This window comes from Mauremys mutica, chromosome 17 (assembly GCF_020497125.1).
Source record: "Mauremys mutica isolate MM-2020 ecotype Southern chromosome 17, ASM2049712v1, whole genome shotgun sequence".
Lineage (NCBI taxonomy): Eukaryota > Metazoa > Chordata > Testudines > Geoemydidae > Mauremys > Mauremys mutica.
This window is the reverse complement of record NC_059088.1, coordinates 29,143,697-29,171,020: the sequence shown is the minus strand read 5'-3', so window position 1 is coordinate 29,171,020 and position 27,324 is coordinate 29,143,697. Positions and strand designations below refer to the sequence as shown.

Genomic DNA, 27,324 nt, shown 5'->3' with positions numbered 1-27,324 from the left:
AGCCTGTCCCACCCGCAGGGCTGGTGGCTCCCTGCCAGCTGGGTCGGTGTGGACACGCTGCCCTCCCCCCCCCGCCAGCTCTGAGCACCAGCCAGCAGGGAGGGGCTATGAGCTGGCAGAACCGCGAGATCCCTTCTCACCCCCCCTTGGGCAGTGCAGGCACAGCAGCCAGTACCTGGCACTGCCCCCCAGGCTAAGGGGAGGGGCAGGGCGAGGCCCCCCCAGCATTTCATTGTGCAAATCCGCCAGGGGGAGTTTCCCCCTTTGCATAATTCAGAACAAACAGCGACGGGAAAAACAGGAACAGAAACTTGCGTTGTCAAGTGAGAGACAGTTTGTGTGGGGAATGGCTTCCCACCCAGGCAGCAGGGTCAGGCTGCAGCCCCGCCCCAACCTGGGAACAGAACCCAGGAATCCTGGCCCCCTGCTCTAACCCAGCAGACCACACCCCCCACCAGAGCCAGGGCGAGAACCCAGGAGTCCTGGCTCCCAGCTCCCCCACCCCCCAGACTCCACCCCACTCCCCTCCAGACCTGGGGACAGAACCCAGGAGTCCTAGCTCCCAGCCCTAACCCACCAGCCCCCACTCCCCTCCCAGAGCCAGAGATAGAACCCAGGAGTCCTAGCTCCCAGCCCCCTCCCCCCCCATTCTAACCCACCAGCCCCCACTCCCCTCCCAGCACTGGGGAGAGAACCAGGAGTCCTGGCTCCCAGCCCCCCCATTCTAACCCACCAGCCCCCCTCCTCTCCCAGAACCCAGGAGTCTTGTTTCCCAGTCCTCTGCCAGCTCTGTGAAGAGCAGTGAGACACAAGAAGGGGACGAGGCCCAGCCCGGAGCCCCTGCTCCAGGAGAGCTGGGACATATTCCCCAGGCAGCCCCGCCTGCCTCCCCCCACAAGACCCACATGCCCGAAAGCCCCCGACGGTCCTTATTGCTTCTTGTGCCCACTCCCGCCAGGGCAGGGTCCGTGTGCTCCAGCTGGGGGCGCCGTGATGCACTATCCCCAGGGGGTGCTGGGCCTCCGCCCCGCCCAGCACATGCTCAGCCCGCTCCCAACCCCGGAGCGGGAGCTGCTGGGGCTGTGCCTGCAGCAGCCCCCCACCAGGGCAGCGCCCGCCCTGGGGATAGTGCCTCCGGCCGCCCGCCCGCCCGCCCGGGGCAGGGCCCTACGCCGTCTCCACGGGGACGGCCCCGTCCAGCTGCGGCCCCTCCTCCGCCTCCCCCTCCTCCTCCTCCTCGTCCTCATTGGGCGGGGGGGCGCGGGGCGGGTCCCAGAAGCGGGCCAGCGAGAGGCGCAGGCTCTCCAGGCGCCCGTTGGACAGGTCGAGGCCCTGGGGGCCGGCGGGGGGCGGGGGCGGCTCCTCGCGGCGGCGCCGGCGCGTCCGCACCTCCAGGCAGTTCTGGCCCTTGAGGTGGCGCTGCAGGTGGTCGTCCTTGGCGAAGGCCTTGTGGCAGAGGTAGCACTCGTAGGGCCGGGCGCCCGTGTGCAGGTGCATGTGGTTCTTCAGGTCGTAGCTGTGCAGGAAGCGGGCGCTGCAGTGCTGGCAGGAGTAGGGCCGCTCGCCCGTGTGCTTCCTCATGTGGATCTTCAGCTTGTCGTTCCTGCGGGGGGGTGGGGAAGGGAACCATGAGTGGGGGAAGGGCGAGGGTGGGAGGGGCCAGTCAGTGGCAGAGGGGGTGGAGCCAGGAGATGCCCGTCAGCAGGGGCAGTAACTCTGGCCCAGGAGATGCCCAAGCTCAGCGTAAGCAAGGGCCAGGATCACACGAGAACTGCCCCTACTCCCCCGACAGAGAGCTGCCCCCTGCCCCCCAACCGCACACAACCACTGTCCCAGCTGGGCACTGCCATCCATCCCCTGGCATGGGAACATAGGAACGGCCACACTGGGTGAGACCAAGGGTCCATCTAGCCCAGCGTCCTGTCTGCCGACAGTGGCCAATGCCAGGTGCCCCAGAGGGAGTGAACAGAACAGGGAATCAGCAAGTGATCCATCCCCTGGAGCCCATTCCCAGCTTCTGGCAAACAGAGGCTAGGGACACAATCCCTGCCCATCCTGGCTAATAGCCACTGATGGACCATGAATTTATCAAGTTCTTTTTTGAACCCTGTTATAGTCTTGGCCGTTAGAACATCCCCTGGCAAGGAGTTCCACAGGTTGACTGTGTTGTGTGAAGAAATACTGCCTTGTGTTTGTTTTAAACCTGCTGCCTGTTAATTTCATTTGGTGACCCCTGGTTCTTGTGTTAGGAGAAGGAGTAAATACACTTCCTGATTGACTTTCTCCACGTCAGTCATGATTTTATAGACCTCTAGCATACCCGCCCTTAGTCGTGAAGCAGGGGTGTGCGTGGGGAAATCAGCAGACAAAGCGGGGGGGGGGGGGAACTGACTGGGTGAAGTAGGGGGTGCAGGGGGCACGTGTGAGGCACTCAGCAGGTGAAGTGGGGGCACACAAGGGGGACTCACCAGGAGTGTGGGGGGGGGACTCAGTGGACGAAGCGGGATGCAGGGGGACTCACCGGGTGAAGCGGGCACACGGGGGGCACAGGGGCACCTCACCGGGTGAAGCAGCAGTGCAAGGGGGGACTCAGCGGACGAAGCGGGATGCAGGGGGACTCACCGGGTGAAGCGGACGCCGCACACCTCACAGGCGAACGGCTTCTCGCCGGTGTGGGTGCGCATGTGCCGGGGCAGCTTGCCTGCGCCATGGATGATCTTGTGGCAGACGGGGCATTCCTGGGGCATCTGGGAGCGACGCTTGCGCACCAGCTTGTCGGGGCTGTCCAGGCCGGAGGCCAGGGGCTCCTGCTGCAGGGAGCTCAGGTAGGCCATGAGGTCAGGGTCAATGGGGTCCTCGTCGGAGCCGGCGTCCTCGGGGGACAGGGCTGGCTGATAGGGGTAGGGATACGGATAGGGGTAGGGGTGCGGGGGCAGCTCCTCCTCCTCAGCCGCCTCGTAGCCCTCGTAGGGCTGGGCCAGGCCCTCGGGCGCCGGGGGCAGCAGGGGAGATGGCTCCCGAGGCTCGGGCAAGGGGCTGCCGGGGCCCGGCTCTTCGGCGTGGTGATTGAGCCGGGAGGATCGAGCCTGCAGGAACTTGCGGGTCTTCTTGCTGCGGCGGGGGGCCGGGCGGGCAGGGAGCAGGGGGGCCCCGGCCACGTCCGGCAGGGTGGCAAAGGCCTCGAGGTAGCGGCGTGCCCGCTCGCAGTCCCCATCATCGGGCCCGGGCGCCTCCCGCCCACTGCCCTGCAGGATCTCCACGCAGGCGGCGATGACGCAGGGGATCTCCAGCAGCTGGGCAGCCTGCAGCACCTCGCCCATGTTGGCGCTGCTGATGGTGAGCGTGGCCGTGTACGCGAACTCCAGCAGCGCACCCAGCGCCTCGGGCCCCACGAAGTCCAGCTCGCAGACCTCCTGTCCCGGGCCTGGCCCCGGCCCCGCAAACAGCTTCTTGAAGTAGCGGCTGCAGCCGGCCAGCACGGCCCGGTGGGTGCGGTACTCCAGCCCCTGGCTCCGGATGGTCACGTCGCACAGCACCCCGAGCTGGCGCTGCTCGTTCAGGCTGCTCAGCAGCTCGCTGCTGTGCTCCGGGAAGGGGATGCCGATCAGGTCATCCTCAGGGCTCCCCATCCTCCTCACCTGCGGGCAGAGACACAGCCTGGTCAGAGCCTCCCGGCCTCGTGCTCCCTGCAGCACCAGCCTCAGCTCCTGCCAGTCTTGGCCGGGGGGCAGCCCCCACACTGGGACTAGCCGTGCCCTGAGCCAGGCCATGCAGGGGGCTGGAGCCCTCCCCAGAGCTTCAACCCCCTCCACTGCTCCGGGGGGCAGCCAGTGCCCTCCGCCACACAGGGCCTGGTGGGAGGGGAGCAGCCCACGGGGCCGCGTGGCGATGGAAGGGGGAGGGGGCAGCCACTTAGAGGAAACTTCTGTGGTGAAAGCGTTAAGTGCGCCGGCTCCGCCATCGATTGAGGAAACCCCCCCACGCCCCGGAGCGGTGCCAATGCCGGTGCGCAGAGGGGGAGTGGGCGTGCAGCCCCCCAGCACAGCAGATTCCTAGAAGAGATAACGCCGGCTCCACGCTCCCACGGCACCGATAAAATCTGCCCCGAGGAGCTCAGACTGACGCCAAACAGGTGGGGTGGGGTGGGGTGGGGGGAACAGTACGTGCAGGACCCCCGAGCAGAGGGCAACGTCTGGTGGTGGGAAGGTGCTGAAATTCAGCGGCTCCTTGCCCCCATTTCAGGGGTGTCAGCAGCCCTACACCCCCCCCCCCGGTTCTCTGGCAGGCCCACGGAGCTGGGGACCTATTTGCACTAAAGCCAGGTGCTGCCAGCAGGTCCCAGCTGCCTCCCAGAGCCAGGGATGGGGAGACAAGTCTGTGCAGACAGAGGCCAGAGCTGGGGAGGGGGGCATGATGCCTGTGGTCCCAGGGAGCACCTATGCCCAGGGCTTAGATTCACCCTGCCAGGAACCGGGGCTTCGCCTTCCCCCGCAACCCAGACACAGCCGCAGCACCTGCCTGCCGCCCCCCTCAGTGCGACCACACCAAAGGGGGAAATCTCAGCACGCCGCATTTGAATTGGCAACTGGCGCAGGCGGCTTCCTGAGCCGCCACTCACAGCCCCCCAGCGCCCAGCCCTGAGACCTCCCCTGGCACGCACCAGCTCCCCACGTGGGCATGAGACATGGGCATAGGGCCCCAACCTCGCCCCCATCCCCATGGGCACACACGGGCCCCGTGCCAGCAGCCCCCGCAGAGGCCAAGCGGCCTGGTCTCTCTCTGCCCCAGCCAGGGAGGGGACCGGGGCTGGGCAGGGGAGCGGGTCCAGCTGCTACCCGGGCTGCGCTGGTGTCGAGCGAGGGTCCCCCAGGCTGGCAGCCACCAAGGGGGTCACCGCTGCTCTTCCTGTGCCCCGCGTGCTGGGGAACGAGGCACTGCCAAGGCCGGGAGCCCCACGGAGCCCAGCCAGGCTGGGAACCAGACCAGGGACCGGGCCGCCTTTCCTGCCCTTGGCAGAGGAGGATCCCCGTGAACCCAGGGTCCTGCCCCCGCGGTGGGGGGCACCACCACAGGCAGCCAAGCATGGGTGCAGCGGGGAAGGGCAGGTGGGATTTATACCGCAAACCTGACAGTGGCCTGGCCGGGGAGGACAGGCTAGGCCCAGCCCTGGCCCGCCTGAGTCTGGGCAGGGGGAGATTTCCTCCTCTTCCCCCCATGCAGCCACCCAGGCCAGCCTCCCCCCACACGCCACTTGGGAGCCACAAGACACGGCTGGGGGCCACACCACTGGGGGGCTCGCTCCTGGGACAGGCTCTGGGTGGAGCACCCCTCCCCCAGCCGGGCAGGGAGCGGCACCGGAGACGGGTCCCAGAGGCAGGGGAGGGGGCAGGATAGTGCAGGCAGCTCCAGCCACCCCAGCACCTCCCTGGGGCCAGGCAGCAATGGGCACCGTACCCCTGCTTGGTGCCCCAGGCATGCTGGGAAGGGGCTGCCCACGTACCCCCCCCGTAGGCTGCCTGGGGCAGAGACGTGGCTGTGGGGGGGGGGGCTCCAGGGGAGCCACAGACCCTGAGACAAGCAGTGCCAACCGGGCCCCTCCCCCCCCAAAGCTGAGGGCAGCAGGGCCATGGAGACCAACCGCCCTCCCACATGGGCCCAAGACGTACCGTGGGGGGGCTCCCTGGGCCCAGCACCCCCTCCCTGGCTGGGACACAGGGCTGGGCTCTGTCCAGGGGCACCGCCAGCCTCCCCAGCCCCCCACCACCACAGCACCCCCTCCCCCAGCCATGTTGTGACCCCTAAGAGCTCCAGGGCCCAGCGCCGACACAAGCTCCGAGAGCCCCAGACCCGCCAGGGAGCCGAACGGTGCAGGGGCAGCAGGGACTTAGCCAAGGTCAGCCAGAGCCAGGGATAGAACCCAGGAGTCCTGGCACCCGCCATCCGCCTCTCACCACCAGAGACTGCTGCTGCCGGGGGAGTCTGCCCCGGCGCTCCCAACCCGAGCTGGTGAGAGGGACCAGCAGAGCAGGATCAGTGCCCAGCACTGGGGTGGGGCAGGACCCACGGCCGCGGGCAGCTGGGCTGGGGGCAGAGCGTAGCCAGGAATGAGGGTGCGTGAGGGGCCCCTCCCTGTCCCCAGCTGTGCAGGAAGGCGGGGGACATGCCCCCTCTTGCCCAGCTCTGGGGGGTGTGGACAGCGGCCCCATGGCAAGCAGGCCCAGCCCCCCACGGCCGCTCCCTGTGCTTGGGTGCCAGCCAGCTGGGGCTGCCTGCCGGTGCAGGGAGGTGGGAACAGAGCTGAGCGCAGCTGCCCCTCCCCTCTCTGCCAAGCAGGATCCACCGGCAGGGCAGGCAGCAGCCTCCCCAGAAAGCGGAAGCCAAGTCAAGCCGGCTCCTGGGAAGGAGGCCCCCCGGCCCCTGCCACCCACCCGGAGCAGGCAGTGTCAGGGGGCCAGCGGGGCATGGCAGCGGGAAGCAGAGCAGGGCTGAAACCCCATCTCCAGGGTTTGGTCCACACCCCTGCCCAGATGCCCACAGAAGGGACGTGCCAGCTACACAGACCCTGCTGCCCCGCAGCACCCAGCCCGCCTGCCACGGGGCACTTGGCCGCTCCCATCTCTGGTGATGCTCTGCTCTGGCCTCAGCGCCCGCCCTGGCCACAGCAAGGGCTCCTGCTAGCTGCTGCTTGCCCCCATTCAGCATCTGGGGAGGGAGGTCCGTGGTCACACAGCAAGCCAGGGCCCCCTCACTCTAACTCACCAGACCCCACTCCCCTCCCAGAGCTGGGGACAGAACCCAGGAGTCCTGGCTCCCAGCACTGGGCACTGAGCACTAGGCCGTTCCTTCTCCCAGCAGCCTCTCTGGCTGGCGTTTCTCAGAGGGCGCAAGCAGGGCTGGATTAGAGGGAGCAGATTAGCACGGATTAACCCATCACACCCCTCGGAGCAGACAAGCCGTGACAAAACCCCAATCAGATTAGCAGGGGAGATTAGCTGGGGGGATTAGCGGGCAGGAGATTTCGCACACAGCAGATCAGCCCCAAGTGAGTGGGGGGTACTGGAGGAGTTGCGGGACCCCCTCACATTGCTAGGAGATCCTCATGGAGCCCCTCACCCAAAGCCGGAGGCACAGGCTGTCCCAGGGCCGGGGGGCTCTCAAGCCAGGGACTGTGTGTCCCCAGCACCCAGGAAAAAAGGCGCTGCCGTGACACACAGCACTGGCACAGGGGACCCAGCCGGCTCTGGGATGGGGATGCTGAGCTGCGGATACCAGAGCATCCCCAAGGGCAGAGGGGGAAGCAGAAAGACTGTCAGGAGGGAGGGGCACTGGCAGAACTGGGGGGCGGGCATGCCCAGCACAGGAGGTGGCTCTGGGCTGAGGAGGGGCACCGCCAGGGCGGGGAGGGGGCAGGCCTGGGATAGCAGAGCGCTCTGGGCAGAGTGAGGGGGGGAGGCCTGGGATAGCAGAGAGCTCTGGGCAGGGCGGGGAGGGGGCAGGTCTGGGATTGTCATTTCTCATCCTAGCAGCCCAGGTGCACAGGAACCACCCCGCCCCCAAACCCTCAAATATTGTTTTGCTCCCAGTGTCCTGCAGCACCAGGGAGCTGGGGCCAGCTGGAGCCACCTGAACCCGAACACACACAGGGGAGGGGGCGCCCGGCTGGGCCCTTCACGCTCGCAGCTCTTCCTGTTTCTAGCGCAGCACCAGACTGCCTGGCAGCTAATGGCCGAGGGGGGGTGACACATTCCCCCCCAAAAAAACACCCAAATGGCCCCGGTCCCCGCTGGGAAATTCCACAGCAGCCCAGGGCCGCATGCAGGGGGATAGGGGCCCCTCGCACCCACGTGAGTTGGCCCCTGGGGCTCTGCATTCTGGGCCTCTTGCACCGCTGGCGCCCCGGCGCCCCCAACCCAGACCCGCTCCCCACAGGGCTGATGGCTCGGTGCAGCGAGAGCTAACTGAGAACCCCAGTGTTTCGCTCTCGATTCCCCTGCCGGAGTCAGATCCACCCCCGCCCCCCCGCGTCTCTCACAGTTTCACAGCTCCTGCCCCCAGCCGGGTGCGGTTCTCCCTGCGGGTGTGAGAGAGAGGCCCCCGCGCCAACAGTGCTTCCCACCCTGCTGCTGCCCCCAGCCAGGCCTGCCAGTCCCGGCAGCCAGCACCTCAGCGCTCCCTTCCTCCAGCCCCGGGGGGCAGGGGACCCGCTACAGCCCTTTGGGCAACACCTCCGGGGGCACCCACTGCCCCAGCTCAGCCGGCTGGGGGCCTCTACATCACAGGTGGGAACCCTGCCCCAGCCATTAACCTGCAACCTCTTGGGCACAGAGGGGAGGGGGGTGAGGAGCTCAGCGTGGGGCCTACCCTGGGGTCACTGCAACAGGGGGGCCGTGGCCCAGCTGAGCTGGGCAGTGGGGGGTCAGCTGCCTCGTTACCCCTGGCCTGGCAGATGGGCAGCGGTCGGCACACAGGCCGGATGGCACCGCCAAGGGGCAGGCCCATCCCAGCGGCTGGGAAGGGGGGGGACTTTCCATCACACCCACTGCCTCTTACTGCCCCCCCCCCCGTGCATCCTCCCCGCAGGAGCAGCACTGCATGCAGAGCCAGAGTTACCATCGAGGCAGATGAGAGCGATAAGCGACGCGCGGCGGGGGGGGGGGGCAGGTGTGTGGGCGCAGAGCGCAGCCCGGAAATGGAGAGCGGCCGCATGGCGCAGCCCCCGCCCCGTGGAGCGGCCAGGCCCCAGGGCTCTGACCCCACAATCCCCCGACCAGCCCCTCTGGAGACGGTTCCCCAACCTCTCCCACAGGGGACTGGGGGGGCAGGGAAACCTGGGCTCCGCGCAGGGAGCCACCCCCTGCAGCTACGAGGCTGAGAGAAAACAGCACGCAACTCCTCCCCCCTCCCCCCGGGCCAGGAGCCTCAGCATCTCCCCAGCCCCACTGGGCCAAGCTGTGAGATGGTGGGACTCCAGCCGCCCCCCGCCTTGCTGCAGAGCACAGCCTGGCCTGCAAGGGGGTACGGCGGGTCATGCATGGGCAGGGATCCTGCAACCGAACCCAGCCCAGAGACGCTTCTTAGGCTCCCAGAGATGGGGAGGAGCAGGGGGCCTACGTCCCACCCCCCGGGTTTCCCAGCCACTTCTGTGTTGCAATACCCAGTGCTCAGGCCCGTCCACAGGACCCAGGCCCTTCCCCTGCCGTGAATCATCCACAGCCCGGGCCAGGGCCCACCCGTGACTCAGCCCTGCAGCACCCAGCACAGAGCAGGGCCTGCAGGAGCCGACGACGCCCCGAAGCAAGAAAGGCAGCACCCTCGCTCTCCCCCTGGCGAGCCACGGAGCAGGGGCGGGGGGTCCCCCTGCTCCCAGCACAGCGGCTGGGCCTGCGGCAGCGGGGCAGGGCAGGGCGTCTGGAAGCTGCGTCAGCTCCCGTGGCCAGGCCTGGGCCCAGGGTGATTTCACTCTTTCCAGCACAGCTCTGGCACCGGAAGGCAGAGCCAGTGCCGGTAAGGGGGGCCTGTTCCCAATCACTGCGGTGAGCCAGGGCCAAGGCAGCACCGCTCCCCACGCCCACGGCTCCTCTCTGCGGGTAGCAGTGCCTCGCAGGGGCCCAGCCGTCCCACCGAGCGGGGGCGGCCCGTCTCCCCAGGTCCCAGTAGGCCCCGGCCGTCTCCCCTGGTAACAGCGCCACAGCCCCTGCTGGGGAACAATGCGATCCCAGCGGGTCAGCCTGACACCGTGTGCCCGGCAGGCTGGGCCCCGCGCAGAGGCCAGCTCCGCCCCGCCCCATGTGTCAGCAACGCAGGAGGAGCCTTGCGCAACCTTATTCGTTACCTGCCCTGCTTCGCCTGGCAACCAGCCGGTTCCCAGGGAACGAGCCGCAGCCCAGGTCAGAGCCCTGCCCCTGGCATCGCGCGGGCCTGGGTGCCACCTGGCAAGGGCACAGCCAACCGCTCGGCTCCTCCTTGCTCTCACGGCCCTTTGTGCAAGGGGCAGGTGGCGGGACCCAGGGGCCTGGGAAACCCTCTCTGCGAGGCTGCCTCAAGCCGCTGCAGTTCCAGCTGGAGACGCTTCATCCAGCACAGAACTGGGCAGCATTGCTGTGCGTTACTAAACAGCTACCCCACCCCACCCCAGAGGCAGCTGCCTCAGCACCAGGCGAGGGATCACTGGGCACTTCACAGAACCAGCAGCTGCCACCCACCATTCACACCTCAGAGCAGAGCCTGTGTCAGATGCAACAGCAGCCACCCCATCCAGCAGCCAGCTGCCCCCACGGGGGCACAGGGGGGCAAACCCCCGAGGTACTGGCCAGCACCCAGCCACTGGGGCAATCCAGAGAACAGCGCTGAGCCCTCTCCCACCAGGAGCGTGCTGCCCTTCACCATCGTCCACCCCGGCACCAGCCTCCTTCAGAGCCTGCCCTTCCCGCCCCACTCCCTCCTCCCCGGGGGCAGGCCTGGGTTTGGGCCGCTGCCCTGGGCCCCACGGCAATGGTGATTTAACCCACCTCCGGTGGGAACCAAACGCCCCACTGCTAGTGGAACATGCAGGGACTGGAGAGCACCCCACCTGGGGCCCAGGCCCCCAGCCTCAGCAGCTGTAAGTGTCTGAGTTACACCAGAGCCGGGGCCCCGGGGAGAGGGACGCTGTCGAGGGACTTCACAGCTGCACTGGGAAATGTGAGTCACAGGGGAGGTGAGAGCAACTCTAACCACTGGGACATATTTCCCTCCCACCCATCCCCAGAGCCAGGGAAAGAACCCAGGAGTCCTGGATCCCAGCCCCCACTCCCCTCCCAGAGCCGGGGAGAGAACCCAGGAGTCCTGGCTCCCAGCCCCCGGTGCTCTAACCCACCAGAGCCCACTGCGCTCCCAGAGCCGGGGAGAGAACCCAGGAGTCCTGGCTCCCAGCCCCCCTGCTCTAGCCCTGAGACACTGCTCTCTCCTCATGGCCCACAGCAAACCCACAAACAGCCAGGCACAGAGCAGGCAATCGCCCCAACTCCCTGCAGGGTCTGGCTGCTGGGCTCTGCTCTCCCTACCTGGCCCCCAAGCGCTGCCAGCACCCGAGCACAGCCCCACGGGGGGAAGGGGAGCATCTAAGGGGCAAAACCAGTTAACACAGAGCCCCCCAAGGTGAGCTCCAGCCAAGAGGGGGCAATAGCCAGCTTCTCGCTACTGAGATTAGAGATCCCCCCCACGAGCCTGCCCCATGACCTGGGCGCTGCCAGGCCCATGTCTGGCGGCAGTGGGGCCCCGCCGTGCACGGAGGCAGGGGGATGGGGGCTGAGCGGGTGCCGCTCTATGAAAAACAACGAACACACAAGAAAGGAAATGGTTTTAAACAAGGAGGAAAACAAAACCCACCCGCCCCATGGCGGGGGGTGGGGGCGAGTGTGTGACACCCCCCCCATTCTGTGCAGCACTCTGTCAAGCTGCCGCCAGGAGCCAATTGCGTGTCAACCTCCGAGCTCAACTACATCCATCACAGCATCACCCTGCCAGGCAGCAGCTGGACCACGGCAACGGGACCACGGCCCCCCCCACACACACAGGGCACAGCGACGGGACCACGGCCCCCCACACACACAGGGCACAGCGACGGGACCACGGCCCCCCCCAACACACACACAGGGCACAGCGACGGGACCACGGCCCCCCCACACACACACAGGGCACAGCGACGGGACCACGGCCCCCCACACACACACACAGGGCACAGCGACGGGACCACGGCCCCCCCCCCACACACACAGGGCACAGCGACGGGACCACGGCCCCCCCCCCACACACACAGGGCACAGCGACGGGACCACGCCCCCCCCAACACACACACAGGGCACAGCGACGGGACCACGGCCCCCCCCACACACAGGGCACAGCGATGGGACCACGGACCCCCCCCACACACACACAGGGCACAGCGACGGGACCCCCCCCACACACACACACAGGGCACAGCGACGGGACCACCCCCACACACACACACACACAGGGCACAGCGACGGGACCATGGACTCCCCACACACAGGGCACAGCGACAGGACCATGGACCCCACACACACACACAGGGCTCTGCAACGTGACCACAGACACAGCCCCCCCCCCACACGGCACAGCGATGGGACCACGGACCCCCCCCCCACAAGGCACAGCGACAGGACCACGGACCCCCCCCCCCGACACACACACACAGCACAGTGACGCGACCATGGACCCACACACAGGTCACAGCAACTGGACCACGCCCCCCCCCCACTCACACAGCACAGCGACACGACCACGGACCCCCCTCCCCCCACAAGGCACAGCAACAGGACCACAGACCCCTGTCCCCACACAGGGCACAGCAACGGGACCACAGACCCCTCCACACACACAGGGCACAGTGACAGGACCACGGACCCCCCCCCAGACACACACACAGGGCACAGCAACGGGACCACAGGCCACACACACACACACACACACACACGGCACAGCGACAGGACCATGGACCCCCCCCCACACGGCACAGCGACAGGACCACGGACCCCCCCACACACGGCACAGTGACAGGACCACGGACCCCCCCACACACACACACAGGGCACAGTGACAGGACCACGGCCCCCCCCCCACACAGGGCACAGCGACGGGACCACAGGCCACACACACACACACACACACGGCACAGCGACAGGACCACGGACCCCCCCACACACACACAGGGCACAGTGACAGGACCACGGACCCCCCCCACACACACACACAGGGCACAGCGACAGGACCACGGACCCCCCCACACACACACAGGGCACAGCGACGGGACCACGGACCCCCCCACACACACACACAGGGCACAGCGACGGGACCACGGCCCCCCCCCACACACACACAGGGCACAGCGACGGGACCACGGACCCCCCCACACACACACAGGGCACAGCGACGGGACCACGGACCCCCCCCCCCCACACACACACAGAGGACACTCTTGCCAGTGGTGTTACTGGGCAGAACTCACGCCTTTCCCTGCTCCTCTAACGGGCCGGGCTGGGGGGGGGGGAAACGTGTGCTCCCTGCAGACACCCAGCCATTGCCCCAAGGAGCCAGCGCAACCCCCCACCCCCACCGCTCACAGGCCGGCCCAGATGCCAGAGCAATCCCATCCCAGGCCCAGTACCAAGGAAGGGGGAGCCCTGTCGCCCCCACGGCCATGCCTGCTGTGTAGCAGGCTGCAGGGGAGGCCGGGCGACAAGGCCCCCAATGCATCTTAAACCTCAGCCCACCCCCAAATGCAGGGCTCAGGCAGTGCCTGGGGTGACGGGCACCCAAGGGCACCAGGGCCAGTGAGCAGACCAGGCCGAGCCAGGACTGACGCTCACCCTCCCGGTGCCTCCAGCCACCCGTCACCCAGGCAGAGCCGGGGCATCAGGAGGCCCCTAGATGTGGGGCAGCTCCACAAGTGGGGGGCATCCACCCCCCTCAGATCCAGCACTAACCCCACCATAACACCCAGGGCCTCAGCTCTGCTCCACAGTGCCCAACTGAGAGACTAGGTGGCCCTGCGCCCGACTCCCCCAGGGCCTGCACACATCCCCTCACAGGGCCAATCTGTCTCTGGCTCCCCCAGAGCCAGCCTGCCCCCAGCTCCCCCAGGGCCTGCACCCCCAACCCCCTGGGCCTGTGTTCCCCCTCCACCCCCCCAGGGCTGTCCCAACCCCATCTCCCCCAGGCCTATCCCCCCCACAGGGCCAGCCCAACCCCGACTCCCCCAGGGCCTGCAGCCCCCCCCTTCCAATAGGGCACACAACACTCCCCCCCACCCCCGCCCCGGCCGCAGCTCCCCTAGGGCCTGCAAACTGCTCCCCCCCACAGGGCCAGCCCAACCCCGACTCCCCCAGGGCCTGCACACATCCCGCCACAGGGCCAACCTGTCTCCAGCTCCCCCAGTGCCCCCAAACCACATCCAGAGCCAGCCTGCCCCCAGCTCCTCCAGGACATGCAACACCCCCCCAGCAGGGCCAGCCCAACCTCGGCTCCCCCAGGGCCTGCACCCCCAATCCCCTGGGCCTGTGTTCCCCCTCTACCACCGCCCCAGGCCTATCCCCCCCACAGGGCAGCCCTAGTTTAGCTGGGTCCCAAGCACTGAGGGTCTCCCCACCTTGTGCAGATGGTTCCAGCTCACTGGCTCAGTCCCACTCCAGCCTTTGGGGACCCTTGGAGCTGGCAGCCCCGGGACAGCTGGGCAGCCAGGAGCTATTGCCACTAGCACACCCAGCCCCCACCTGAACCCAGCACCCCACAGAGCACACACGGCGGCCCAACACCAGGCCACCGGGCTGAGACCTGGGGACACCTGGCTCCCATTCGCAGCCCCGCCATGGCCTCTCGCTGGGACCCCAAGCCAGTCTCTCCGGGCAGGTGGGCGCAGACCGAGGCTGTTCGGGATCGTGAGGCTCAGACTCGCCGGGAGGAAGCCAAGGCACAGCCCCCCCACCACCGCCTCCCCCGGCAAGGGGCACCTGCCATACCAGCAAGGGGCCAAGATGTCTGCATCCCCTTCCCACAACACGCAGGCCCCCAGAGCCTCCCTGCCCCACAGCCACCGGGGCACAGAGCTCCCAGGGGAGCACCCCCCAGACAATCCCAGCACCGCCTGGCGCCTGCAGAGCGGGCACGGCCAGGGCACAGCCAGACGCCGGCTCCGCTCGCCCCGCGGGTGCTGCCCGGCCCACTCCCCGCCAAGGGGGCCAGCGCGTGCCCCGGGCCCAGGGCCCCTCACCTTCGGCTGCGTGCCCGCGCGGCTGGCTCTCGGCAGGGCACCCGGGCTCCGTGTGAACCTGGCCCCGCTCCCCGCTCACACTTCACCTCCCACCCCACCTCAAAAGGAGTCGACGCCCACACCCCGGGTCACGCACCTCCCAGCCCCGCTCCCCAGAACACACACAGCATTAACCCTTTGGTAGCTGGCCACGGCGCCGGGGGCCCCCCCGCCCCGAAAGAGAGGAAATTCCCAGCACGCCAGGCCAACGCATCAGAGCACCTGGGGTGAGGCACAGCCGGGGGAACCCCCCCACACACACCAGCCCCAGTGGAGACGGGAACAGAGGCCAACCGCATGGGGAAGGGGGCTCAGGGCTGCCTCCGGCCCAGCCATGGGGGTGGGGTTCCCCCCAGGCCCCCTGCCCCAGCCATCCGAGCGGGGGCCCTGCTGCCTGTGGGATAATGCTCCGCTTGCTGGCTTAGCTGCAGCCCCGACACCCTGGCCAGCGCAGCCCCCTGGGAGTCCCGGGGTGGGGTGTGCTGTCCGACCCCGCAGGGAGCCTCAGCGGCTGCAGGCTCTGCTCTATCGGCTCCCACCCTGGGCTCGTCCCGGGGAGCAGGGCTGCATCAGCACCAGAGCCAGGCTCTGCTCTGCGCTGCATGCCGCGACGTGCCCAGCCGGCCAGCCCCAGGAGCCACCCGAGAGACCTGGCCTGACACGCCTGGCCCCACATGCCAGAGAATGACAGGGGCTGGCAGCTTGGCTGCCCCCAGTGCCCCGGGGCGGGGGTGGGGGGTGGGGGGGAAGCAGACAACCGATGTCTGCCTGCAGGCTCCCAGCTCCCACGTGCACAGCAGGAAGGTGCTGGAAAGCATCTAGGCCATGGGGGGCTTCAGCATGCACCCCTTGAGGCTGCATTCAGGATGACCAGCACCCCTGGGTGCTCAGCGAGCTCCCACCAACACCCGGGCAGGGCACCGCCGTTTACGGCAGGGAGCGAGACGGGCTCCTGGCAGCGCTGGGCAAGCCGCGCCGCCAGCAAGTGGATGAGATCCCAGGCAGGGCACGGGGCAGGTGCTGTGAGCATGTCATATCTTACAGGCTGTTCCTGCCCTAAGCAGCTGAGCCAGAGTCGGAGCCAGACCCCCTCTTTGCTCAGCTTCACCCCTCCCTCCTCCTGTGCACCAGGGGTGACGCTCCTGAGCCACTGGGGGCCAGCTCCCCCCACTGATCTGCACCCACACACTGTTGGCACTGCCCATGCCAGTGCGCTGGGTGCTCCAATCCCCTGGGCAGAGCCTATGGTGCCAGCTTTGGTTGGACAGATTCCTGGAGGTTTCATCACATGACACAATCTTCAGTTCCCAGAGACTCCAGGACAATCCTGTAGGGTTGGCAACCCTAGCAGAGCTGCGGCTTCTCACAACATACCTGTCACAGCCTGCACCCCACCCACAGCACTTGCTGGGCCCTCGCCCTGGGCAGCCGCAGCCCTGCCAGGCACATGGGCAGCAGGGGAGAGCGCTCCTGGGGCAGCCACCGTGTCCCTAGGGGCCATGGCAGGTCGCAGGACCAGGGTTGGGCACTCAATGCAACTGGCGCTGGGAACCCGCAGTCCCCAGCCCGGTCAGGGAGGGGCAGCCAGGCCCTCCCACCGGCGGCTCCAGCACCGGGGGCTCTCAGAGACACAGGCCACGCCAGAGGGGTGGGGTGGTGAGAGGGGCCATGGACCAGTGCCCGTTTCCCAACCCCACAGCCCCCACCCTGCCCGCCGAGTCCATGCTCACACCACACCAGTCCCCTGCCCAGCAGCACTGGGGGCCCCTGGCAGCAGCAACCCAGGGCACTCAATGGCACTCAGTCCCCCAGGGAGGGGGGCGGAGATGCAACCAAGACCCCCTCCATGGCGGCGAGTCGTTACCCACCAGTGCCAGGAACATGCTGAGCACAAATCCAGAGAACAATCACCCTGCTGCTCTGCCCGGCAACAGAGCGGGCAGCTGGGGCCATGGCACTGCCCCCCATGCTGCACCGACCCCCCCCCACTGCCCCCCATGCCACACCAACCCCCCAGTCCCGCATGCTGCACCAAACCCCACACCGCATGACTCCTGGCGCACCCCAGCAGGCAGGTGCTGAAGCTGAGCCCGGTGGGACGCAGCCAGGAAACATCTACAGAAGCAGCCTTGACTCTGGGGTCTCCTTCTGTGAAGGGTTTAAAGGGGCTGGGTCCCAGAGGTGCTCTGTGCCCCTGCTGGAGTCCACGAGAGTCAGGCCCCCTTAAGGCATTTTGGGGGGGGGGTGCCAGGACTGAACCCCCCACCACACCAGATCACAGGGTTCCGGCTTTCGGCTGCAGCCATCTCACAGAGCACAGCCGATAGGCAGGAGTCAGAGCATTACCGGGGCCGCCCGGCCTGCCTGGCACCAAGCACCCCACCTTGGGGCAGAGAGCAGCACCCTGCCCCCGGCCCCGCCCAGGGCCTCGCAGGCTCAGTCAGAGCAGCCGCGGGCCCAGGCCCCTACTGCGGGGAGCGCCAGGCTCCAGCCACCCGCCAGGAGCAGAACAGCCAGTCTGGGGCAGCAGAGGCTGGCTCCGGGCGCCCTGGTGGGCACAGCTCCGAGAGGAAGGGCACGAGGCACCTGCCTGCCAGCCCTCCCTGCCTGCCCTTTGCCCCCATAAAGGAGGGGAACGGCGGCAGCGGAGCCAGCCCCCCCCAGCCCAGGTGTGCCAGGTGCTAAGGGCAGGAGATAAGGTGGGCGAGGCGGGCAGGGAGGGGCATGGGCACAGGAGTCGCACGCAGCCCTGAGTCAGAAGGATCTCGCTGGTGGCAAGTGAGTCACCGGGTCGTCCCACCCCCGCCCCCCAGGGGTGTTGCAACCTCCTGCTTTCAGTCACCAGAGCAAACCACAAACTGCTCCCTGTCACTGTCAGGGACGGGTCTTCGCGGGGGGCACCGGGAGCCAGTGGCACCCACCAGCCAGGCCAAAGCCAGATGGACTCCAGAAAACCAACTACCAGGCGCCCCCCGCTGCAAGCTCAGAGCCAGGCCTAGGGCCTCCTCGGAGGCAATGCTGCTGGGACAGCTGCTGTTCCCTTCCCCCCCCCGTGCCAGCCTCAGCCGAGACCCCCCCCTTCGCCCCGTGCCAGCCTCAGCCGAGACCCCCCCCTTTGCCCCATGCCAGCCTCAGCCCGGACCCCCCTTCGCCCCGTGCCAGCCTCAGCCGAGACCCCCCCCCTTCGCCCCGTGCCAGCCTCAGCCCGGACCCCCCCCCTTCGCCCCGTGCCAGCCTCAGCCGAGACCCCCCCCCTTCGCCCCATGCCAGCCTCAGCCCAGACCCCCCCCCTTCGCCCCTTGCCAGCCTCAGCCCGGACCCCCCCCTTCGCCCCATGCCAGCCTCAGCCCAGACCCCCCCCTTCGCCCCATGCCAGCCTCAGCCCAGACCCCCCCCCCCCCCCCTTCGCCCCATGCCAGCCTCAGCCCAGACCCCCTTCCCCCCTGTGCCAGCCTCAGCAGAGACCCCCCCCCTTGGCCCCGTGCCAGCCTCAGCCTGGACCCCCTTACCCCCCTGTGCCAGCCTCAGCCGAGACCCCCCCCTTCTCCCCGAGCCAGCCTCAGCCGAGCCCCTCCTACCCCCCCGTGCCAGCCTCAGCCGAGCCCCCCCCTTCTCCCTGTGCCAGCCTCAGCCGAGCCCCCCCCTTCACCCCATGCCAGCCTCAGCCCGGACCCCCCTCTTCTCCCTGAGCCAGCCTCAGCCGAGCCCCTCCTACCCCCCCATGCCAGCCTCAGCCGAGCCCCCCCCTTCTCCCTGTGCCAGCCTCAGCAGAGACCCCCCCCTTCGCCCCGTGCCAGCCTCAGCCCGGACCCCCCTCTTCTCCCTGTGCCAGCCTCAGCAGAGACCCTGACTGCAAGGGGCTCAGACAGATTCTTGCTCCACAGCTGCCCCTCATGAGCCCTCAGCGCCCGCCACAGCTCTGTGCCCAGCATGCCTGGCAGCCTCAGGGTGCGAGCTCCCCATCTGCCCCAAATCCCCCACTCAAGGCGGGTTACAGCTCCTATGGCGGACGGATGCCCAAGGCCGATGTCCGCAGAGTCCCCGACCCAGCCAGCCTAGCAGGCCTGGGCACCCACAGCTCCCAGTACCCCGAGGAGCAGGCCCTGAGGGCAGGTTCGTCCCCCCCACACAGACAGTTCCTCCATGCCCAGCTCCAAGGTCCTACAAGAGCCCAAGGAAGGGGGCCAGTGGGCACGGGCCAGCCCAGGCGCTGGGGAGAGCTCGCCCAGCCAACTCCAGGGAGGAGGGTCCATCCCTGTTATTCACCAAGGGATTGGGCCCAGGATGCCAGCTAGGGCTGTGCACCCCCCACACCTCTGGCCCCATCAGTGTCACTGCCAGACGCAGACAAGCAAGGCAGCATGGCTCCTCAAACCTACTCCCCCCACCCCAGCACAGGACAGCTCCCCTGCCTGAACCCCTGGCCCTGCCCCCCCCCCACAGCTCCCCTGCAGGACCCTCTACTCCCAATCCCATCGAGAGCCACTGGGGCACCCGGATAAGCAGCCCTGACCCCCCCCCCCCCGCAAGGGACTGCAGGCCCCAGAAAGCTGCCAGATGCTCCAGGCAGCATTGCATGCTGGGATTCGTAGGCTCCATGAGTTGCACCAGAGGGTTCCCGGTGCTGACCCACGGGATGGGCCCCAGCCCCAGGGGGCTCACACCAAGGGCGCAGACCCCTTGTGGGTGGCTGGGGAGCAGCGTGCCAAGCGCGTGGGCAGGGTCATGTGGCTGCTGGGGGAGCCCCCTGCAAGGAGAGGGGTTCCACAGGGCAAGGCTCGCAGCCCAGCGAGGGCTCTGGGGGGCAGCTGGCATGGGGGGCAGGGCCGCGTGGGAGGCAGGAGCAGCGGAAGGAAGGAGTTGCTGAAACGCAGTCGATGGGGGAACAGGAAGGAAATATTAAACAGCAAAAAACCCCAAACCAAAGGGAGATGAACTCAGGGCACCGACCTCCACCCCACCCCCCACAGGAGGGGAGCAGCTCAGCCTGCCTGCCTGGGACAACCCAGGAGCCTCAGCACCAGGCCCTTCCCCCGCCCCCGAGGCCTTGAGCGAGACCCGCTCAGCCGCCAGCTGCCTCCCACCCACCCAGCCAGGCGCTGGGGCCAGCGTGCCAAGGAACCCCCACACCTCCCTCCCCCCAGCCCAGCTCAAGGCACGGACAGGGCTTCCCCCTCACGGGAGCCTCTGCTACAGCGCCCGAGAGCCGCAAAGCAGGAGACGCAGAAGAGGCCGGCTCGGTGCGGCCCCTCCAGCTCTGCCCTTGCGCTGCTGCTGCATTTCGCCAAGTGTCTCCGCACCTGGCCCCGGACTAGCGGGTTAATTCCTCCCCGGGGCTCAGTCCCCGGTCTCTGCCCCCCCCAGCTCTGCAGCCTTGGGGTGGTGGACAGGACCCCCCTGCTGCATTCAGTTCCTGCTTCCCTCCACGCTCCCCTCAGCAGCTTCCCCACCCAGCCATGGGAGCTGGCTGGAGGCCGGCTAGCCCCTCGCTGTGGGAAGAGGCAGGGCAGGGCCAGCTCTCAGCCTGGCACCAGGTGGGAGCAGAGTGCCAGCTGGCCCACGCCGGGGCCAGGAGCAGTGCAATGAGCTGGGTCAGATCTCAGCCCAGGAGGCCCCACTGGCCCAGCACCGAGACCCACCGAGCGGGAGGGAGGCAGCTCTGCTGAATGGCCAGAGGACAGGAGTGGGGACCATAACCCCCCCCCACATCTAGGAGCTGCAAGCAAGGACCCCCTCCTCCCCCCAAGTGCCAACACCCTGGAACTAGCGCAGCATCGGGTGCAAGGCGAATCCCCAGCCAGCTCCACGCTGCAGCTCACGGGAGAGGCCGGCCCACCAGCCCCCCTGGCATCGCCCCGCGTACTAGTCCCCATATGGGGGTGCAGGGTTCCCAGCCTCGCTCCAACAGGGCCAGAGCTACAGACAGCAGGGGCGCCGAGCTCAGCACCGCGACCAGGCCAAGCCCCCGGAGCCGCCTCATAAGGACAGCGGCTGCTTGGAGCCCAGGCTGGCCCCCAGTGTGCCCCCACCCCACCCCAAAACAGAAATAGCCCGGCTTCCGCCCCCCAGGCAGCTGCTGAGGCCACCGAGCTGCACCTGAGCCCAGCGGCCAGGCCAGCGCTGATCTCCGCCAGCCGGGGTGGGCGGTGCTAATCCCCACAGCCCCACAGCCTGGAATAGAGCTCAGAACTAGGCCACTGCCAAGATCCCAGCCCCACCCCGCCCGGCTCAACCTTCCCACGGCCCACGCAGCGCCGGCTGCCACGCTGGGGCAGGCCGTGCTGGCCCCCCAACCATGGGGCTTGGGAACCGCTCCCCACAGCCCTGGGGCAGGATGCAGCAGCCGTTCTGCACTGGGGCGAGTGAGTGTCACAAGGGGCAACGACACCCTAGTGCTGACCCCCAGGCATGGGGCCAGCACTGACTGCCAGGGAGAGCGCCCCCTGCTGAGCCCCCACCCGCTCCCTGCATCCCAGTGCCCCCAGCCCTGCCGGGGGAGAGCGCCCCCTGCTGAGCCCCCACCCGCTCCCTGCATCCCAGTGCCCCCAGCCCTGCCGGGGGAGAGCGCCCCCTGCTGAGCCCCCACCCGCTCCCTGCATCCCAGTGCCCCCAGCCCTGCCGGGGGAGAGCCCCCCCTGCTGAGCCCCCACCCGCTCCCTGCATCCCAGTGCCCCCAGCCCTGCCGGGGGAGAGCGCCCCCTGCTGAGCCCCCACCCGCTCCCTGCAGCACAGCGCCCCCTGCTGAGCCCCCACCCGCTCCCTGCAGCACAGCGCCCCCTGCTGAGCCCCCACCCGCTCCCTGCAGCACAGCGCCCCCTGCTGAGCCCCCACCCGCTCCCTGCAGCACAGCGCCCCCTGCTGAGCCCTGCCGCCCAGGGTGGGGGACTCATTTCCTCTGCAGTCCCACACGCTTCTCCTGCTAAACCTCCTTCCCATCTACCTCTCTCACTCAGGCCCCACCCAACAGCACAGCATGTGCAGGATTAATTATTACTAATTAGGAGAGGACTAATGTCCTTGCTGCCCCCCCCCCGGGCACTAGGGGGTCATTGGGCCACAGGACAGCCTGGACAGGTGCTGAGCAGCAGGATGTCCCCAGGCTCTGCTCCCCCTTGCCAGCAGGGGCTCTCAGGCCCCAAAGCTCTGTCTCCCAGCACCGGGGTCCTTTGCCAGCTCCCTCCCACCCAGCTCTGACTGGGCAGGTCTCCCCAACACCGGGTAACCCCCAATCCTGGAGATGGGGAAGCCCAGCAAGGCACCTTCCTTCACGCTACTTCCTGCCCTGGGCAAAGCCTCTGCTCCCACCCAGCAGCTGTGCATGGAGCGGAGGGGCCTGGCCAGCTCCAGGCTAGGGGTGGGGGGAGGACACCCAGGGGTGGAGCACAGAGTGACTGCACACTAGGCCAGCAGTGCCTGGATTCAGGAGCTCCCTTGGGGTCCGGCCCTGCTCCCCCAAGGCGATCAGCCAGGACACACGGAAGGGGGCTCAGGGTCAGACTGGATAAGATCCCCCCACACCTGACCCTCCGGGGACCATGGAGTGGGAGAGGATTGGAGCAAGAGCCCAAGGCAGCCAGCTGGGGAGCAGAGCTAACACCCCCCACCGGGACCCCTGGGACAGCCAGGGCCCTCCACCACCGATGAGCTCAGCCTGACATCAGTGCCTGGGCTGCAGGCTGGGAGGAGACAGTGCCCAGAAGGAGGGGGGATGGCCCTGGGCAGCAGGACCCCGCCCAGAGGGGGCAGTGCACAGAGAAGCACTCACCACGCTTGCCAGGCGCTGCCCATCGGGGCCCGGGCTGCAGCAGCAGGGACAAGCAGGCAGCAGCAGCGCATGCACACCCTGAGCCTGCCTGCTGGGAGAGGCCAGAGCTCGCCTGACCTACTTCTCCTTCCGCATCACCTGCTTTCATTTTCCCTCCCGCAGCCTGGTCCCCCCCGCCCGCCCACCCTCCCGCCCGCCCGCCAGGGGAACCCGGCCAAGTCACGCCGGCTGCTCCCTGGGGACATGGGGCTCCAAGGCCCAGCAGCTCCAGAAGGTGCCAAGAATGCACATGGGCAGGGCAGGGACACCATGAGCAGCTCAGCGCCTCCCCGCAGGAGCTGAAGGTCACCAGCCTCGGGGGAGCTGGCACGGTGGGGTGGACAGAGCGGTTCTCTGGGGCTCCCCGAAAGGGCACCAGGCACCTGCTGCTGGCTGGGTCTCAGCCTGGCCCCCTGCAGCAGGGAGCAATTCCCCAGTTCCCCAGGGCCAGGCTGAGACCCACCATCTGCAGGACGTCAGAGCCCAGCACCTGACTCCAGAGTCCCATGTGGGCGCCCCACCTCCAGGGTGCCCCATCTCGCTGCAGCCAGGGACACGGCCTGCTGCCCCCTCGGCCCAATGGGGCTCACCCTGCCCCCCATGGGGGAGCACGAAGGAGTCACCCATCACATCCAGACTCAGATCTGCCCCCGCCCCCACACGCAACTCCTGGAACTCCACCCCCCCAAAGCTGGACCCCCCCTTCCCCAGCACGCCAAGGTTACTGCGGCAGGCCCCAAGGCACGGCGTGGGCTCCCAGGGCTCCAGCGCACTACCAGCAGCAATTTCTCTGTGGTTTCATCATCCACCCGCTCCTGCTGGGGGAGAGGTTCCTCAGCTGGGCATGGCAGCAGCCCCTGCTGCTCCGAGCCCCAGTGCCGCCAGGCCGGACCAGGCTGGGCCACTCTGGCCCACTGACCCGCTCCTGCTGTACCCCTCAGAGGCCTGAGCTGGGGAGGGTGCCCAGGGACCCAGCACACGGGGCTCTCCATGCACCCCATGACCCTGGGACCCAGAGGTGCCCCAGCCAGAGGACATGGATTCAGGGGGTGTTGGAGGAGCTGGGGCCCAGCTGCACTCCCTGGGTCTCACATCCCATCGCTCCAAGCCCCCTGTGTGATGCAGCTGGGACTCCCCCCCTCTCCCCAAATACCCTCCGGATCGCGGAGCCTCCCCAGGGTGCTGCCAGCACAGCAAGGCCAGTGCCACCGAACTCCCAGGAACACACCAGCCAGGGGGCCAAGTGGCATTGCCTCCCGGCCTGACCCCCATTGCTCACGCCCCACCACCCCACACCCATCCCGCACAGCCAGCGGCGCCTCCTCCAGGGACGCTTGTAGCCCAGTCAAGCTTTGGCTGCAGACACAGCCCACCTACCCCCCAGCCCTCCTACCCAGTCTCCCCCCACCCCCGGGGCCCTCTAGCGCTGCCTTCTCCGCCACACCAAGCTCAAGCTCCTTGTCCTGCCTTTCAAGGCCCTACAGAGCACAGCCCCTCGCTTCCAACCTGACGCTTCCCCCGTGTGCCCCTGCCATCCATGCCTCCAGAGAGACCTGCAAGGCCCCCTCCCCTTTCCACAGCTCCGTGCCCACGGGATGCCAGCCAAGTGAGGGGCCCCGCAGGGGGCCGCACGCGGGGACAGCCGATAGGTACGTCCCTGGACGGCAAGCAGGCAGAACCCGGAGGTGCCAGAGTGAAGCAGCCTGCCCCACTCTCAGCAGGAGTCGATTCCCTATTAAGGAGGGGGAAACTGAGGCACAAAGCCAGGCAGAGACTTGCCACCCGAAGCCGCAGTGTCAGAAGCTAGAAGTAGAACCCAAGAGTCCCCCCGCCCCCTGCACTCTAACCACTAGACCCAATTCCCCTCCCAGAGCCAGGAGAGAACCCAGGAGTCCCAGGCAGTAGCCATGAGAACAGCCCCTGGACTCCGGCCCAGCAGGAGCTGTCCTGGGAAGGTAGATCCCAGCAGGTCAAGGGGAGTCTCAGCCCTGAGACAGCAGCTGCTCATCATCCCGCTGTGGCCCAGACAGTGTTGGGAGGGTAAATACGCGCCCCACCCCCTGGGTAAACACCGTGACCAGGGGCGGCCGGCTCGGGTGGGAACAGCTGCCATGGGCTGGGCACACTCAGGGCAGAGTCCAGCAGCCTCCAAGCAAGGTGAGAGTGATGGGGCACCAGATTCCCGGCAGGCGGCCCCCAGAGCAGAGTCTGACCCAGATGCCCCAAGAACCCCCGTGCCAGACACACACTGTCATCCTGGGATACATAAGCATTAATGAGAGCAGGGAGGGGTGGATTATCCCTTCCCGCCGAAACCCCCTTCCACTCAGGGACAGGTGACACTTCCACAGAACAGTCCCTCGCCAAGGGACAGCCAGAACACACACCCCATTTACTGTAGGCCCTACACAAACAAAGCAGATCACATGTGCTAAGCGATGGCCAGGGGGAGGGTCTTCGGTTAAGTGCAGGGCCTAGCTCAAGTGGCCACAAGCGTTAGTCAGCGACTGCTGCAGGATAGATTATGGTGACACCCAGTTCCTCCCCGCTCTGCAGGCCAACGGGGGGGCTGCTCCCTTGGGCCACCCTCCGGGCATCAGGGCGGCCAGGGCGCCAGAGGGCAAGGGGCCCTGTGCCCAGCAGGACGCGGAGGTGGGGGGTGAGCGCTCACCAGGTTTGTTACTGTTGGGTCGCAAGCCAGGCAGAGGTAAACAGAACCCAGGAAGGGCCAGATCAGACTGTCCTCCCACTGGGGCCTGCCCAGCCACGGGGTGGGGGAAGCTCGGCAGGGAAGAGCCCCCACGCCTGAGCAGGCCACCCCCCAGATAGCAGGGGGGGGGTCTGCTTAGCTCTGGCCATACCCAGTTTCTAGCCCAGCGACAGCCCCGTCCGGACACAGCGAACCACGGCAGGAACCACGGTCCCTCTCCCCACCTCCGCCAGTTTAGCCCAGTAAGAGTCAGACTCCCCCACCCAGACGCGGCCAGCGCAGGGGATGCGACGAGTAATCCTCCCCACCCCACCTCTCCTCTCCTCCCGCCTGGCACCCTGCCCACCCGCAGCTTCCAGGAGAGCCAGCGGCCTGGCGACGTGTCCACATTCGCCGTAACTTGCCGCTCCCAACGGGTGCACTCAGGGTTTCCATTCCCGCCCCCCAGCGCGCCAGGGGAGCTGCGCCCGGTGGGGCCCGAGCCCCGGGCAGCCCTTCACCCAGCCGGAGGCCGAGCTGGCTCTCCGCAGGGAGCTGCCAACAGCCCCAAGGGGCACCAGCCGGGCTAGCCGGGGCCCAGATCTACGGAGCCGGTGTCTCCGATCCCCTGGGCCGGGCCAGGCACACCCGCCCTGCCACTCACCTACCAGCTTAAGGAGGGTTATTTATAACCCCAGACCTGAGCCACCAACCAGGCCTGCTCCCGCCCCACGGCAGCCCTCCCCCAGGGGGTGATGGGGGCTCCGCTCCAGGGACCACGACGCACCTGGCGGGGTCCAGGGAGAGACCCGAGCTGGGGCAGGGGGCGGGGGGGTGACAGGAACCAGGCCACCAAGGGGGGCGCTAATGGGGCGCGGGGCAGCCGGATCCCCCCAACTATTCCCCCCCGGGGGCTCCGGGCAGCTCCCGGCGCAGGACTCACCGCTCTCCGCTCGGCTCAGGTGCAGCAGGCGGGGTCGGTGCGCTCCGCTGGGGGCCGGACTCCTGGGGCCCCTCGCTCTGCCCGCCCCTGCGCTCTCCCCACCTCGCTCACCTGTCCCGTCCCGCCCCGCCCCCCGCGGTCCCCACCTCGCTCACCTGGCCCGCCCCGCCCCCCACCTGTCCTACCCCCCGCGGCCCCCCCGCCCTGCCCCGCCGCAGCCCGGCCCCTCCCGCGCCGCTGCGCGCCCCCCCGCTCCCCTCCCGACCCCTCCCCTCCACCTGGCCCCAGCCGCTCAGCATCTCCCCCGCGCCCTCCTTAGCCGGCTACCAGGAAGCGCCCGCCCCCGCCCCAGCTCATTGGACAGGGGCTGGGTTCCCAGCCTCTCATTGGTGGGGGGTGCTGCCCTTCGGGCCCCCCGGGACACACCCCTCAGGGGCGGGGGGAGGAGGGAGGAATTACAGTGTCTGCAGCAGCCCCGGCTCGGGTCCCCCCCCGGGCTAATGGGGCCCTTAAAGCTGCACCGCTCCCTTGGGGGGGGCTCGCAGCGCTGGGGGGGCGGGGCCTGCCCGGGGTGGGGGCTCGCAGCGCTGGCGGGGGGGCCCTGCCCGGGGTGGGGGCTCGCAGCGCTGGCGGGGGGGCCCTGCCCGGGATATGGGGGCTCGCAGCGCTGGGGGCACGGGGCGTACCCGGGATGGGGGGGGCTCGCAGCGCAGGCGGGGGGGCCCTGCCCGGGATGTGGGGGGCTCGCAGCGCGGGCGGGGGGGCCTGCCCGGGATGTGGGGGGCTCGCAGCGCTGGCGGGGGGGCCTGCCCGGGAGGGACGGGCGCGGCGGGCGGGCGGGGGGGCCCTGCCCGGGGTGGGGGCTCGCAGCGCTGGCGGGGGGGCCCTGCCCGGGATGTGGGGGGCTCGCAGCGCGGGCGGGGGGGCCCTGCCCGGGAGGTGGGGGGGTCGCAGCGCTGGGGGCACGGGGCGTACCCGGGATGGGGGGGCTCGCAGCGCTGGCGGGGGGGCCCTGCCCGGGATGTGGGGGGCTCGCAGCGCGAACGGGGGGGCGGGGGGGCCCTGCCCGGGGTGGGGGCTCG

At 68.6% G+C, this 27,324-nt stretch overlaps 1 protein-coding gene across 1 annotated transcript; it reads right to left on the bottom strand.

Moving 5' to 3' along the window:
- Positions 1-751: 751 nt before the first annotated feature.
- Positions 752-26,392, bottom strand: ZBTB7B (zinc finger and BTB domain containing 7B). The gene is made up of 3 exons (XM_044990716.1): positions 26,243-26,392; positions 2,623-3,638; positions 752-1,603 (listed from the first exon to the last, which is right to left on the bottom strand). Exons 2-3 carry the CDS (start codon positions 3,627-3,629, stop codon positions 1,168-1,170), a joined length of 1,443 nt encoding a protein of 480 aa, XP_044846651.1. The 5' UTR covers positions 3,630-3,638; positions 26,243-26,392; the 3' UTR covers positions 752-1,167.
- Between the last annotated feature and the right edge of the window lie 932 nt (positions 26,393-27,324).

Bases quoted from the DNA above. Each gene is read 5' to 3' on its own strand.
- ZBTB7B (XM_044990716.1), bottom strand. From the start codon at position 3,629: ATGGGGAGCCCTGAGGATGACCTGATCGGCATCCCCTTCCCGGAGCAC. The intron at 1,604-2,622 runs GTGAGTCCCCCT...ACCCCCCCGCAG, and splicing joins TGCGGCGTCCGCTTCACCCG to GAACGACAAGCTGAAGATCC.